The sequence below is a fragment of the Cebus imitator genome, unplaced genomic scaffold (genome assembly GCF_001604975.1).
Source record: "Cebus imitator isolate Cc_AM_T3 unplaced genomic scaffold, Cebus_imitator-1.0 Scaffold456, whole genome shotgun sequence".
Classification (NCBI taxonomy): domain Eukaryota; kingdom Metazoa; phylum Chordata; class Mammalia; order Primates; family Cebidae; genus Cebus; species Cebus imitator.
In genome coordinates this window covers 1,316,215-1,332,877 of record NW_016107771.1, presented here as the reverse complement: position 1 = coordinate 1,332,877, position 16,663 = coordinate 1,316,215, and the positions used below count along the sequence as shown (strand labels likewise).

Here is a 16,663-nt window from a genome sequence, read left to right as displayed (position 1 = left end):
GAAGGAAGGAAGGAAGGAAGGAAGGAAGGAAGGAAGGAAGGAAGGAAGGAAGGAAGGAAAGAAAAAAAGAAAGAAAAAGAAAATGAACTGGAAATAGGACCTAGGAGAATTTTTTTTCTTTCTTTAGTTAAGAATACTCAGCTTAAAAATAGGGAAAAGTTTAAAACTGAATGTAGAAGTTTTCCTGGAATGGCAACAGGTAGAGTGGTAGTGTCATCTAACTTCACTGAAGAAACTGGGAGCGGGTGGTGGTTCATGCCTGTAATCCCAAAACTTTGGGAGGACAAGGCAGGTAGATCACTTGAGACCAGGAGTTTGAAGCCAGCCTGGTCAACATGGTAACACCCCATCTAAACTAAAAACACAAAATTTAGCCAGGCGTGGTGGTATATGCCTGTAATCCCAGGTACTCAGAAAGCTGATACACAAGAATTTCCTAAACCCAGGAGTGGAGGATGCAGTGAGCCAAGATCATAACACTGCACTCCAGCCTGGGTGACAGAGTGACACCCTGTCTCAAAAGAAGAAAAAACAAGAAACTAGCTCATGATAGCAGGTTATATTATAATTACGTGACACTTTGGGTATTTCAAAGCACCTTCACAAAATGTATGTCACTTAAGTATCTCAAAATTTCCCTTACATATTCAGATCATTTCACGTTCAGCCTTGGTATGAATAGAACTGCGCGTCACCCCAAAATTCATTAGTTGAAGCCCTAACCACAAATGTGACTGTACTTGAAGAGGGCGACTCTAAGGAGGTAATTAAGGTTAAATGAAGTCACAGGATAAAGTCCTGATCAGACTGGGTTTGTGTCCTTCTAAGAAGAGGAGGCACACAGCTCTCTCTTGCTCTCCCTCTCTCTCTCCATGTGCACACACCAATGAAAGGCCACATGAGAACATGGCAAGAAGGTAACTGTTGGCAAGCCAGGAAGAGAGCCCTCACCAGCCCTACCATACCTTGATCTGGAACTTCCCAGCCTCCAGAACAGTGAGAGAAATTTCTGTGGCTTTACACTGCCCATCCTGCAATACCTTCTTATGGTTGCCTGAGCAGACTAAGACAAGCTCTAATTTTCTTTTTTTTTTTTTTTTAAGCTTCTTAGGTTAGACACCAAAAAGAATTCCCTACGTTATTTTAAGACAGGGGAAGTCCTGGCATTTCTAATGCAATTAGAAAATAAATTATCCTGCTTTACTGAGGAAATATTGCTACAATCCTTTGATAAAACTATAGAAGTCACTGAATATTTAAGCAGCAGAAAGTAATAAACAGAGTTTATCAAGCAGAACCAAAAAAAAAAAAATGAATCATAAAATTGAAAGCAACTTGAGAAACTAAAAATATCTTTGCAAAAAGGGTTTCAAGAAAAATGTACAAAATTAGTCAATATTTTATATATGATTGCCTCATTCATTTATTCCACACACATTTACTGAGTATGTGCTCTGTACTAAGCTCTATTCTAAGCATAACCAATCTTGCATTGAAGGGGTAAACTCATTCCTTGCTCTACTATGACAGATATTCCAGGAAAGGTTTTTTTTGCCTAGACTGAAAAATGGATAGGATGGCAAACTCTTCCAAACCAAAAAGAAAAAACACCCTGGATATGGAGAAAGTAATCCCGTAAAACAATCCAGCTATTTAATGAATAAATATTTATTTGATAACTATTTTGTGCTAGAAAATGATACAACAGAAAAAAAATTTGGGAGTTTACAAGAAGAAAATTGATGTGCAATAGATATTCAGACCTTCAAAGAGATTAGAACTCCTTGTAACAACCTTCATTGTAAGACGAAATTCACACAAGGACACAAGATTCACTCATCAAAGTAAAAAATAAAAAGATTTGTTGACACAAATGGTCGATTCATTTGTTTATCAAATTTGGCAGTAAGCTAGGCCCTGGGGCTATACAGAAAAAAGACACAGCCCGTTTCTTCATAGAGTTCAGTCTGAGGGTAGGAAAACTCATAATGCAGCTACAGAAGCCGACTATCAGAGCAGCTAGGGCAAGACGGCGTTGCAGGACTTTTCCTTAGTTCAGCTAAAGTAGGGGGTCTTTTGTCCCATGGCAATGAAAATTCAGGCTTGCAAACAATTTGAATGATCAGTAAAACAGGATTTTGTTGAGTGAAAGAAGCAAAAGGGGAAAACAGGGACGGCCTGCAAGGCCAGAGTCCCCTGCTAGAGCACTGCCCATCTTGTCATTCAAACTCCAGGTTCTACACAGGAAGAGGAGGGGCCAGGCTCCCCACCTCCATCCCCCTGCAAACAGCATGAACTTCCCAAGGCACTACCCCAGTGGGCAGGCCTATTGGGGTTTTTCTGGGGAGCTCCTCCCACCTGAGTGTCTCAATGGTAGCCTCTGAGGCACTGTGGATGGGGAGAGGTACAAAGGACCTTGCAGGCAGAAGTGTAAAATGGATGGGTTCAGGGTGCAAGGGCCTCCCAGGCTGGAGGTCTCAGCTAGCACTAAGCCAGGGACAGCCTCACGTTCCAAGCAAAAGACTATGCATTTTAACCTAAAGGCAGTAGAGAGACTTAGATTTAAGAGAGGATGTGACCTGATCAGATGTGCACTTTAGGAAAACCTTGCAAGAAACTACATGGAGAATAGCGTGAGTTAAGACACCATTCCCACACCCCTATCAAGGGCAGGGAGGGCCTAAATTAGGGATGTGACAGAAAGGCAAAGTAAAAAATACCATCCAGCACATTCTTGCAAATATAAAACATAAATAGAAAGAGACACGGATGATCTTCACCTACGGGAAGTTAAGGAGGCCAGACATCCAGACACATGAAATGCTAAATAAAACCAAAGTGGAGAATATGATGTGTGAAATGAGTGATACAAATGGTAGTGCCATAGCACAAAGACCCACAATAATTCAGAGATGAGGCACATCACCGTAACTGGGTTTGAGTGTATGTCTGATGTCAGGGGGCTGGACCGTCATTTACAGACAGTGTGAAATTGTCCTAAACAAGCAGAATGACTCATGCAAAAGCCCAGAACAGAGTAAGTAAGCAGGCCTAAAAGAAATGGAAGAACAGTGGTGAAGAGCAGTGAAAGATAAGGTGAAAAATGGTAATTTAGGAGCAGATTGTGGAGGGTCCTTAGAGTCAGAATTAAAGGGTTTGGAAGATTAGACTTTATCCTACTCAAACTGGAGGTCCATGGAAAGTATTTTAGTGGGTCATAATTAGGGTCTTGATGAAAGAGATATTTTAGAACGATTCATCTGGTGATAGTGTTTTAGATTCGATGAAAGGAGAAGGAGATAAGGCCAATTAGGAAGTTACTGCAGTAATGCAGGCAAGATAATGCCTAAACACGGTGAACTGAAAAGAAAGGAACAGGGGAAAAAGGATTTCATGAAAAAAAAAAGGATCTTCGCAAACTGTTTGCTGAATTCCTCATCTCTGTTTCAAAAAAAAAAAAAAAAAGTCTTACGTGTTAATTGTTTTCTTACGGGGACTCTTCTCAAACCTCCCCTTTAGACAATGCCATTTTACAACCCAAACTCCTGTACATGACATGCACAAGTAATTACTGGTCTGGGGTGTATTTGTTTCTTTAAGTGACTGTGGCTGAAAAATTGAGGATAAAAAGAAGAGATCAGCCTTTGAAGTTCTCTGTACATGGAAAAATAAAGCAAAACCAGGTGTAAGGGAAACCACGGATTTGGAAACAAGAAAGGACCAAGAGGTAATTTTCCATACATTTTTCACATGAAAGTATAAGTAATCCTTACAGAAACACTTTTCTCGAGGAGCGGTTGTTCAGAGGACCTAATTAAACAGAGTATGTCAAAGTTTTTCCAAATAAATGAAGTATTCATACATGTGTTAGGTATTACAAGAAAATATGTGTTATTGCCCTATCACTTTCTCTAATTCTTATTTTTAAAGATAATGCTACTGACACACTATTTATTGGGAATTCATCAGAGTTACTGGTTGAGATGAGCTAGAGATAAGAGCTAGTCCCCTAAAGCAACATACAGATTCACTCTGTAAAAAGACTAGCCTTCAAGAGCTTGAGTCTAAACCTCATAACTAAACAGCTATGTTAAGCCACTTATGAGTTACAACAAAAATAACATTCATTCTTCTTTCAAATTATTTAGTATACTAGATTTTACTACTCAAAATCAGCAGCTTTTACATAAATGTTTCATTGGTTATAAAACTCATCCTTCTTGCATAAAGAATGAAATTATCAAATAATCTATTTCAGTGAATAACTTTATAATATTTACCTTTATTATCTTTAAAAAAATTGTTTGCTGACTATAAAAAGAAAGAAAGAAATCTCCTTCAGTGTCAGTTGTTCAGATTCATGTAAGACCTAATTGCCTCATACACGATAATTTTGCCACCGGTTTACAATTAGCATGCATTGCTCATGCATGAGTTGACCCAATTACATAACAAATTTTGCCTTTGGGGATTTCTCTTGACTGCTTGTCTTCTGTCCACCATACAACTCAATTTCACACTGTCAGCAGCCTGAACATGGTTACAGTCAGTCTCTGTCAAAATGATTTATTTAAATTACAAACAGAGACCAAATCCCTAGATAATTGTCCCTACCCTCAGGTTCACCCTTGCACTCAACCCAACTTTGAATCAAATCTTTTAATAGTCCATAGACACTGCTATTCAATTATTAGGCAATGTTTAGTCCTGATAATCTAATATTGTTGAAGCTAATTCACAAAATCTCAGGGAACTAAATCAGCAGTATCCATGTGAGCTTATTAATGGGCATATAATTTATTTTACATTCTAAGAAGTCAGTGAAAAATTATGTAGTGTAGCCAAAGAGCTAAAAATAATTATATTGCAAGATCAAATTACAGAGAGATCACTTTTTTGGTATAATTTTTTTTAAGTGTCACTCAGCTTTTTTGTAAAGTAGACAAGCATTTCTTATTAATGGGTATGTGGAATTGAAAGTGGTAGCCAAAAAGGGTATTTGGGAAAGAAGATAGATAACCAAAATTGTGAATACTGACAAGGTAAGGGAAATCACATAGGACAGGTGAAAACACTAATGTCTATAGACCAGTGATCCAGGAAAACGGGGTTTTAGAGACTCTCACTGAAGCCAACACACAGAGGTACATACACAGATACACACACACACACAGACATGCAAAATTATTTTCTCCATTTGTCAAGAACATGCAGAAATCCTGACAAATCAAGTAACGGTACACTCACTATTTCAGTCAGTTTGTAAAACGCAAGATTTTGTCTTCTGGTGTTTTGTTTTGGTTTTTTTTCTTTCCCCTTCATTTGATATTTCTCTTCTCTCTGAAATAAATTAGAAAATAAACATCTACGTTTTATCTATGGCACAAAGTCTGTAAAAGTCTCTTGGGGTTTGACTTTACCATTTTATTTCATAATTTATCCCCAGATAGTCTCAGCTATTTGAAAGCGCAGCTGATATTAGTGGGTAAACAGGCAGAATGAAATTTTCTCAAGGCAAGCCCGAGTCCCTTGAATGTCCTGTGATGGTTCTGCTTTGAGGTCCTGCTGCAGGTCCCCTGAATGCATAACTTGTAAACTTGAAGGTGGGAACCACCTGAAATTAGAAAGAGCCTTTACAGTTACTCACATGAGCTAGCCCTGTAATAGCCCTATAAATGGGTTTTTTTAATGCCATGAGCATAGTATTCCACAATTCCTACTTGGACACTGTCCCTTAAGAACATTTTCCTAAAATATTGGTAAATAAAGAAAATGTGATATACACAGATGTTTCTGCCATTTCTCAATTTATACCCAAGAGTTTGGGGCAAGGAGAGGGTGGATGGCAATTAAGTGACACAGTTATGAAAATCTGTGGGGCAGGGCTTTCTGGCACGGAGTTCCTAAGTCAGTGCAGAACACATTGGCTTTCAGGGATACACTTTAAGCAAAACCTGGACTTCTAAACATTATCTTCAATTAAATGATTTGGCTGGATTTCCTGACTTCCCATAAAAATTGTTCCCAAGCCTAACATTCAATTTCATAAGCAACCAAACTCCATCTGAATATTAATACATTCAATGAGATGAAGACATCTTCTGAAATTTCACGGGGGAAAAATATGACTTTCCTTTATTTTAGAAGCCAAGTCCTTTTTCTTCCTAGCCATTTAGTCATTTCTGAAATCCTGCCTCTTTTCCTGTTTTGTTCTGTAGCGATACTAAGTGGGTAACACAGCAGAAGAATTTTAAATTGCAGTATTTAATAAATCTCCCATGTTCAATATGTTGTCATTTATAGCTACCCAAAGAAAGGAGGCAAGCTCACCCACTCTCACCTCTTTCATCACACACAATTTGAAATTTATGGTTGTATTTTATCCCACACCTTAGTAACATATGCAGACTGAGTGGTCATTTCCAAATGATTTCAAATCCTTGACAAATGAACATGAGAGTAGCTGAAAAAATATCAAAACATTGACACAGACATAAGCAATCAAAAATGCCCATTCATCCGTAACATATTACCCAAAACACCTAAGAGTTGTCATTAAATTCACTGCTTTATGTCTTTATACTCTCTTTAGTCCAAGAGAGATTAAAGGCAGCTAAGAAAGAGCCACACAATATTTCGAGATACAGTAAACTAGAAACAAATAAGAAAATTAAACACAGGGAAACATAAAGATAGGAAAGACTGCCAGTGTTAGTTAACCAACCTACATTAACCTACATTAAACTTGGTGCTCAAATGCAAGACTCATAAATTTCATACCCCTAACAATTTTCAGGATTATAATTTCCCTGCATCTCTAGCCGGAAGATTCTGGGGTCTTTCTAGTCTAGACACTTTCTCACCTGTTTCCTCTCGTAACAGAAACAATCCAGCCACTGTCAAAAAGTATCTGTTGGATTTTAGCCAATATTGTTCAGCGGGTTTAGATTAAAGTAATATGGAAAACTGGACCTGCCAAAATACTACTTTTTGGATCAACCCAAGTTTCTTACAGAAAAAGATCCTTGAGTAATATGGAAAACCTAGTGAGGTAAGGGAAAAATTTCATGAAGTTGCAGTCTTATAAATGAGTAATAAATTCACCAGACCTCAGAACACTTAACAGCCTCCCTTCCTCAAGAGTTGCTCCCTAACAGTAATATTATGAAGTCTGTATTTTTTACCGCTACTCAGATATTTAATATGCATCATCTAAGAGAACTACTTATAAACTGCTATGGCTGCTAACATCAAGACATTGCAAAAAGTTTTTTTTAAAAGAAGATGTTGCCTAAATTACATGCTTTTAAAAATCCGTGTTGTCTAAATAATAGGCTTAATCTAAATGGTGTGTTTTATACTGCTATCTATATAACATACCATATACGATAGACGTAGATTAATACATACCTGTGTTATAAGGGTTTTTTGCATAATTAAGAATGGATCTGCAAACAACCTCTGGTATTGAATAAAATGCATATGCCTGTTAATGATAAAGTTTGGTAAAATGATCAGTTCTTTTCTAATTAAATATGAATATTGACTAAATTTGAATCAAAATTAAAAGGCTTACCTTTGGTCAGCTGCAATTCTTATGTTAGCTGTCAGGTGGATGTCTTAAGTAGAAATGTTTAGTTCCTTTTGAAATAAAATTCTGTGATTGTTGAAGATGTGTGATAAAACTGTTTTGGGCAAAATTATTTTTTAAAGAAACATTTCCCAAAAATAATCCAAAGAAAGAACTGTTATTAAATGTAGCTGCCGCTGAAATAGATCTTCGATTTGCATTTTTGAAAACAAACATAGGTTTTTGATTTAAGGAAAGAATAAACAGGAAGAAAAATTAGGACAGTGATCTTCAGTATTCATTACTGGTGGATTATTGGGATGGGGTAGAAAAACTAAGGAACAAATGTCATGAAATCTTAAAATTCAACTCTTCTTCTTCAAAGGAAAAAGTCCCTACTAATATAAAATGTCCATTTAAAGAGAAAAACAAAATGTGTACCTTGCATCCTCCTACTTTCTAACAAATTTTTAACATGAAATAATTCTGGTTTTGAACTTTTGACATATAAAAAGTTTTTTCTCAAATTACATAGAATTCTATCTGCAAATTGTATATGTATGTGTATACATGTTTGTATATATATGTGTGTATGCACACATATATATACACACATATATACATGTATACATACATCTCAATGGTGACCAAATATCAGTGAGTTTAAAACCATCTGCTAATTGAACATGTCCTGGAAATTAAGGCTACATCCGTTTAGCTAGATATACACATTTTAGTGACTTTATAAGTGATGCACAAAATACAGTTCTCATGAAAAGTGGTATGTGTGTTACCTGTTGCTCATACTTTTATGTTGCCCACACATTTGTTAATTTTCATTCATATTAACTCTTGGATATCTAATACTGAATTAATTTTTGTGAAAAAAAAATACATCTTGGCACACTTCATATAATATTTTGGAAGAAACATAATCACAGGTGTGAATTACAAAAAGTAAGAAGAGCTGTTTATCAACCTTTAATAAGTACTGAGTTAATACCTCCTTAATGTATTTTTAATTGCTAGTCTCCACTTTCTCTTTCGTGGACACTCTATTACTAAACACAGCACAGCTTCAAGTCCAAAGCAACTACATATATAAATGTTTATTTCAAAAGTAAGATGTAATATATGATTTCAGCAGATATCTAATTCAAAGTATGAAATCGTATAGACACATATACATCAAATAGATTTTTTTAAGATTCTTAATCTTATGTATATTTTATATGTTTATTCACAGCCGAAACTTAATTTTCAAGTTTCTTATTTTAATTATAAAAGGCCTCTTTTGGAAAAATTCAAAAGCTGAAAACCGTTCAAAATGGAATAAGGAGATCTTATATTAGGTAACTAAGCACTGGGCCCTAGATAACTGTGATAGAACCAGGGGGCAGGGTTTACCAGATGAAATTGGCATAGTCTACGCGTGCACTGAGTACCGCTCGCACCCCACAGCAACACACACACTTCCGAGTCACCCAGCCTCCCTTTCTCACCCAGAAACACGTCACAGCCAATATGCTATTGAATAAACAGGCACCTACGTTACTGATTTGTTCCTGAGTCCTCTTCAGTCTCTGTAACTCAGGAGTGTCCGTGACGATGCTGAAGCCCCTCCCTTTGCTTTCTTCAAAATCTCTTTTGTACTTGACCTAACAAGAAGGGGGAGAAGAAAAGTGAACTGAAGGATCACAAATCCCACTCAGTGAAGCTGCTGGAATTGGAAACAATGGCTAAAAACACAGGTCTCAGTGGAGGTGCAGTTAAGAACCAGCAGGAAACAGCCAGGCTACCTGGTTTGTGTCCCAGAAACTCCACCAACTACCTATCTGACTTTACGCAAGCTCTTTAACCACTCTGTGCTGTCAGTGGTGTCAACTGTACCGTGGCAATAACAACAATGGCTATTGAACAGGATAAAGGGATGGCATCAAGTTGTCCGATCCCGGCTGATAGAAACAAGCACTCCCCATAGCTATTATGATTATCACCATTAATAACATTATCACTATACAAGGAAAGAAAATGTGGAAAAATAAAGCTAAATCTTCTTCTACCCTGCCCACTTGTCAGTGAAAGAGCCTCATTTGGAGTCTGAATTGCCCTGTGGAGGAGGGAGACGAAGAATCGACAGCTAACCCTGTCCAAGAAGTTTTCATTCGACTTCAGAAGGCAAACATACGGATACGATTACACAATGCTGTATTGCCAAATGGCAAGTCTATAAATGCTTATGAAAATATTTATAAAATAGGCCACACCTAGAGATTTTAAAAAGCTGCTCACACATGCCCTTGGCATACTGTGTGCTGAAGTAGGGAAGATTTTTTTTCAGTATTTAAATAGACTTCTTTTCTAATTACAACCCAATGGAGCTGAATTTTACTGCTTCCCCAGGGGCCTGGAACAGCTAAAGCTTCATCTTACAGAATCCCATCTCCTGTTATTAGCATATTGACAATAACTGTCACACCAGTTGAAGATTCAGCTTGTTAATGATATCACTCTGACTGTTCTTGTTTAAAGCCTAAATATCATGAAACATGGAAACATAGTTTGATAACCCATAGAATCCCCATTTTGCATTCAAAATTACAAACCTCCAGTTAACAAATTGATCATTAAAATTAAGTAAGCTAATTTAGGGTCGATTATTCAATATGATTCTGTTAGTGTAGTCTCCTGCAGAAGTTGAAAGAAGTTTGCTTTGTTGAACATGGAATGGCTGTTTCTGTTGAGTCGTGTCTGTATTTAAATACCCAATTCTACCAAGTATTATTATCCTCAACGATACTGCAAGATTTTCTTTTACCAGACAAGCTTGAAAGAAAAAAAAAAACACACATTAAAAACTCTAGATACTCTCATCACATTGAGCTTAAGAATATCTAATATCTCTCTCTGTACTTTCGATTAGTAAAACCACTAAACCCCTTACTTTATTCCCGTAAGTAAAAGGCCAAACAAACTACAATATTTTTCTTCCATGTAAAATGCTGAGAGATTAGCCTTCTCACCCTCCATCTCCCAGCATGTGGGTCTTTACCCACATGCTCAGTGTCTTATGCCTAACTAAGCAGGCAAGCTATTTAGCTTTGCTGGTAGTAAGCACTAGAGGTTCAGAGTAGCAAAATCATGAAAGTTAAAAAGACAAGAAGGTTGGAATAGCAACAGGCATGAAGATAAAAAAGAAATGCCTGTGAGACAAGTTCTAACGTTTCCAACAACATTCTCAGGGAAGGCACAATCACATACTCGTTTTGTTACTGGTTTGTATTTTTTTTAGTAGCAATTTCCAAAGACAGAGGTGAAAAGAAAAACCATTAAATTCTAGAATCATAGGTATTTTTGGTTTTTTCCTTTTTGTTTTGGCAGCGATAGGGTCTCACTATGTTACCCAGGATGGTCTTGAACTCCTGGCCTGAAGTGGTCCTCCTGCCTCAGCTTCTCAAAGTGCTGGGATTGCTGACATCAGCCACCACCACACCCAGCCTAAGATCACAGGTTTTGAGCTGATTATCATTCAACAATCCTTTCTACATTCACAAGACACAAAAGAATCATCTGACTTTGGCTTGCCTGGTTGGGTGACTAGTTTCGAGAAGTGTATAATCACCTCTATAAATGGCTTGCAGAGTGTTGCAGGATTCCTATTTCTTTTGAATGGTGTGAAACACAGCCAAGCCTCTTACCCTCTCAGCACCAGTTCAAGCACCAGCCCACCAGTATTTCTTTACTACGGATAGGGAAACTCTGAGTCTCTTGTCAGCTCTCTCTTCCACACTCCCACCCACTTTCATCCCATCTATTTAGGTCTAATTTTAAAAGCTGTCTCAGATGGTTTGTCAGTCATGTGTAGTCTGATTCTGGGAGGCAAGTGGATATAAAAAGAAAACAGAGGACAGAGGGAAGTAGGAGGATGCCTCCCTCCAATCTCATGTGGCCCCTTTGCCCTCACATGACCTCAATGAGGCAAAGAGGACACCACATCCACAGACCTGTGACTGATCTTGGGAGGGCCACATCATCTAGCAAGCATCCAGGAGCCTCAGCGCTGGGACTCTGGCAGGAGCTCTTGGAAAAGGGGTTGTGTAGTTTATTTGTGCCGCTATAAAGGAATACCTGAGACTGGGTAATTTACAAGGAAAAGAGGTTTATTTGGCTCATGGTCCTGTAGGCTATGCAGGAAGCATGGTGCCAGCATCTGTTTCTGCCTCAAGAAGCTTCCAATCATGATGGAAGGTGAAAGGGAACCAGCGTGTCACATGGCAAGAAAGGGAGCAAGGGCAGGGGGATGTGCCAGGCTCTTTAAACAACCAGCTCTCACGTGAACTCATTGTTGTGGGGAGGGCACCAAGCCATTCCTCAGGGTTCCACCCCCGTGAGCCAAACACCTCCCCCTAGGCTACACCTTCAACCCTCAGCATCACATTTCAACATGAGATCTGAGGGGGGACAAACATCCAAACCATATCAGGGGTGCTCCGATGTCATGGACTGGCTAGTTTAATTGGCTGTAAAAGTGGAGTTGCTGACTACCATATGGCCACCATCCAATAATGTCAACACAGAGGCAAGCAGAAGAGTGACTGAGATAGAGTCCTGACATCACCATTTAAGCATCTGAATTTAACTCTTCCCAATGCCAGAAACACCAGATTTGCCAAGTTATGTGAGCTAATCAACTCTCCCTTTTACAATCAAAAGAATTCTGATGAACACAACCAGGCTTTGTATATATGTGTTGTACACACGTACAACAAGGCTCCCAGAAATACAAATATGTAAATTTATCCTCATTGACTTCTATGCCCTGATTTTTCCTATGTGTGTTACAAGATGTAACAGTTTAGATAAACAGCAGATTCTATCATGGAAAGAGCATTGCTTTCGTGGATAATCCTTTGCTCATTCAGCAAATCTTTACTGAGCACCTACTATGTGCCAAGAGCTGTTCTAGGTATAGAATAGTCAATGCAGCAAAGAAAAGTCAATGTTCCTGCCCTCGTGGGGCTTATGTTAATTACAATGCAAGAGTTGGAAAAGACACAAGACCTATGTAGGTCATAAATGGTATGTTAGTGGGAAGCACTAAGAAAGAAAAATAACAAGGCAAGGGGACATGAAGTGTCAGGCAGGCTGCCCTTCTAGACAGGGTGGTCAGGGAAGTGCCCAGTAAGAAGGGGGCACTTCAGTAAGGCCTCAAAGAGGGAGGAAGAAAGCCACACAGACCTCTTCAGGGAGAGCTATGCAGGGAGAGGAAAAGACAGAGCAAATCCCTAAAGCCCTTTAGAAAGGTCAAGGAAGGCCACTGTGTCTGGAGCAACCTTAGGGGGAGGGAAGAAGGAAAGGACTGCAGAGAGTGGTCACGGGGCTTTGCATGCCCTGAGGATGTTGCCTTCTCTTCCATGTGAGACATGGGGCCCATGGAGGTTTGTCAGTGGAACAGTGGCATGCCCTGACTTGTGTTTTAAAAGGCTTTCTCCGGCTGCTGTCCTGCAAACTCCTTGGAAGTGGGCAGGGCAGAAGCGAGAAGCCCAGGTAGGGGCAGGCAATGTTGGTCCCCCTCCCCAGTCAGCCGCTGTCAGAGAACTGTCCCAGGACCACAGAAGAAAGCAAAAGTTCTTGGGCCCAGCCTCAGGTCCCTGTCCCCCAAAGACCCCACCAGGCATGCTACATACTCTTATCAGAACGGGGCAGAAAGGACAAAGAAGAGAAAGGACAAGAATTAAGTCACCAACCTGAGCTCAGAAAGAGAATGTGCCATAACTGGGAAGTAATGCAGTCTTATCTCCCCAGTCTGATCCCTTCAAGACTGAATAACGGCACTTTGAAAATGCACTCAAAGTCAAATGTGAGAAATTCACACAACAGGCAACTGCTTTGCCATATATTCCTTCAGAAGTAACTTAAAAATGTCTTATTTCAAATAATATAATATGGACATTCTATGTACATTTGTGTTGACATTCTATGTGTCTGTTTGTGTATGCTGTATGTGTGCTCAAAAACATGATATGCATGTGTACATATATATAACTTCCTGCAGCACAGATAAGAATGTTAAAGAATCAAGAAACCTGAATTTAAACCTGATTCTTTTTTGTGATCTTAATTTGCTCTATTTGTCTAACACTCCTGATCCTCGGTTAGAAAATAAAACAAGGAAATACGCAATGTGCTACATATCAAATGAATGTTTGTAAGGTTAAAGTAAATAACAAGTGAAAATACCAAGCAAGGATATGACTCTTCAGCAAATATTAGTTTCATTCTTTTCACTAAAGTTTAAAAACACCTTTGCTGCGAAAGTATGTACATTTCTGCCAAAGTGTGCGCCCTCAGTGATAGTTTGTGTCTGAAGTCATCAGTAAGTAGCCCTCCCGAGTTCATGCAAGGTGAAAGCCTGGACACCAGGGCGGTTCTGGCCCAGCTTAAGGAAAAGGCTCACAGTGACTAAAAAGGAAGACTCTTGAAAAACAAAATAATGGGCTGAGTGGTCAATGGAATTACTTGTTAACACTGAGATAGAAGTTCTCTTCCCCAAATGCTGCAAGCAACAGCATTATAAAACATCAGTAAATGGAGACAATGGGATCCACTAAAGAGAAAGGCCACTGTTAGGCAGAAAGCCATCGCTGATGAAGGAAGTAATTGGGATCTGAGACTGGTGAATTGTTGAATGACAAATGAAAAGGCGATTAAATAACACTTGGCAATGAAGTCAAAGATGGGCACATCCTATAGCTCACCAGCTCTATACCAGATCATGCTTCTCTCCAACGAGAGAGCATCTGGAGACCTGGGCCGACATGTTCTTAATAATACTGTTTCTATTTTTAAACAACAACAAAAAAAAGAAACAACCTAAATCTCCATCCACAGGAGAATGAATAATCCAATGTAATATTATCTAAGAGTTAAAATAAGTGAACCATGAATCCATGTGGATGAATCTCAGAAACATTATATTGAGGGGAGGAAAAATCAAGAAATGTAGACACAGGGCTGGCATGGTGGCTTATGCCTATAATCCCAGCACTTTGGGAGACCGAGTTGGGTCACTTGATGTCGGGAGTTCAAGACCAGCCTGACCAACACAGCAAAACCCCGTCTCTACTAAAAATATAAAAATTAGCTGGGTGTGGTGGTGCACACCTGTAGTCCCAGTTACTCAGGAAGCTAAGGCAGGAGAATCACTTGAACCTCGGAGGTGAATGTTGCAGTGAGCTGAGATCCAGCCTGGGTGACAGAGCGAGACTCTATCTTAAAAAAGAAAATGCATACCCCAGGTGGCAAACGTGTGGTGGGAGGGGACTTGATAACACAGCATTCAGGGGAGTGATGACAAGATCTGCTCATGGAAAAATGTGCAGCTTCCATGTTATTATTTCTTACATTGGATGGTGAATTCACGTTATCTTTTTATTATCACCCTATAAAGCTTGCATGTACACAATATGTACAATCTTTTGTATTATCAACTGTCTTACAATAAGAATATTTTCAAAGAAAGCAGGGACAGAGTTGTAAAAGTCTTGATGCAGAAGCTGAGGAATCCAGAGGTTAAACAAAAAACAGGAGTGGGAGAATAGAAAATGAATATTGTAACCAAGAATTCAGTTGATATTTTCAATCAGCCAAAGACGGGCTTTTCATAAACAGCAGGTGAGCTAGTCAATAAGTACTCACCATTTGCAGAAAGCTAAATCAGCCACTCTGAGTATCTTTATCTAGGTGAGACTAATTATATCAGTGAACAACAGACTTGAAGCAAAAAGGTAGGAAATATTGAATTGAGAGAGTGTGAAAGGGTGATATAAAAGGGATTCCAAATACGGATTAAGGCCAGGCACAGTGGCTCAGGCCTGCAATTGCAGGACTTTGGGAGGCCGAGGCAGGAAGACTGCTTGAAGCATGGAGTTTGAGACTAGCCTGGGCAACACAGCAAGGCCCCCTCTCTACCCCCACCCCCCAAAAAAAATAAAATCAGCCAGGCACGGTGGTGCATACTTGTAGTCCAAGCTACTGGGGAAGCTGACACAGGAGGAATGCCTAATCCCAGGAGTTAAAGGCTGCAGTGAGCTATGCGCGCACCACTGCACTCAAGCCTGAGCAACAGAGCAAGACCCCATCTCTAAAATAATTAAATAAATACATAAACATGGAGGAGAAGGAATCACAGAAGCTCAAGGGGGTGCATCACATGTATCACACTAGATGAGAGCAGCGAGAAGTATGGAGGGATGGAAGTATATGTAGAAGGAGAAAACAGTATTTACTTTAACGCAGCTTGTCAGAATATGTTTAACAGAAGCCTAAAATCTCAGGCGCATGTATTACTGATTCATGCTATTCTGCTCTTTATTTCATACATTTCTGATACAATGAAATCCATGACCAATTTCATTACCTTTCATGACATGATAGATACTCCACATTTCTTCAAAGGGAGACTGTGAGGGTCGCAGTATTTTAAAACTACATGCAAAATTCTTAATTTGATCTGCAAAATTTAGTGCTCAATTATGTATAGGTCGTGTATAGTTCATCATCTTGTATCTTTGCATAGATTTTAAGGTACTGGAAAATGTACACCATATGCTTCTTTCTCTCTCACTGCATTTTGCTTGGTGCTAAGCATAGATTAAAAGCTTAATAACCATTTCATGATTGATTACTATCTAGTTTTGTATGTTTAAGGTGTAAAATGCAGAAAATTGGTTAATCTCACAATGTTAGATGGGAATTAAACACTACGAAGGAAAATCTGATTAAGAGCTTTTTTTAAGGTGAAGTTAATTTTAGCAAATGTCAATTCAAAGAAATGAGCTCAAAAGTAAATTTGCTTTCTTATAAATTAATCTCATAATTTGTAAATCTATGGTTAATTAAATAAAATTATAATTATAATTACCTTTTTGAATATAATTAAAAACCATTAAAAATCATGTCCATAGAATTCTAAGCTTTAAATTAGCCTTCCAATGCATTCTCAGAGGTTCTTAGTGATATTTACTGTTTTGTCACTTTTCCATGTATATTCACAACCCAACTTTACCAGATTGGGGTTCTTCTACTTAAAAA

At 38.7% G+C, this 16,663-nt stretch overlaps 1 protein-coding gene across 2 annotated transcripts in view; it reads right to left on the bottom strand.

The window, feature by feature from the left end:
• NEBL (nebulette) overlaps window positions 1–16,663 on the bottom strand; it is a 490,627-nt gene that overhangs the window by 278,066 nt on the left and 195,898 nt on the right. For both annotated transcript variants that reach the window (XM_017511919.1, XM_037732582.1), the window contains exon 4: window positions 9,121–9,228. In XM_017511919.1, coding sequence (XP_017367408.1) covers window positions 9,121–9,228 — 108 coding nt within the window. The remainder of the gene's footprint in view (window positions 1–9,120; window positions 9,229–16,663) is intronic.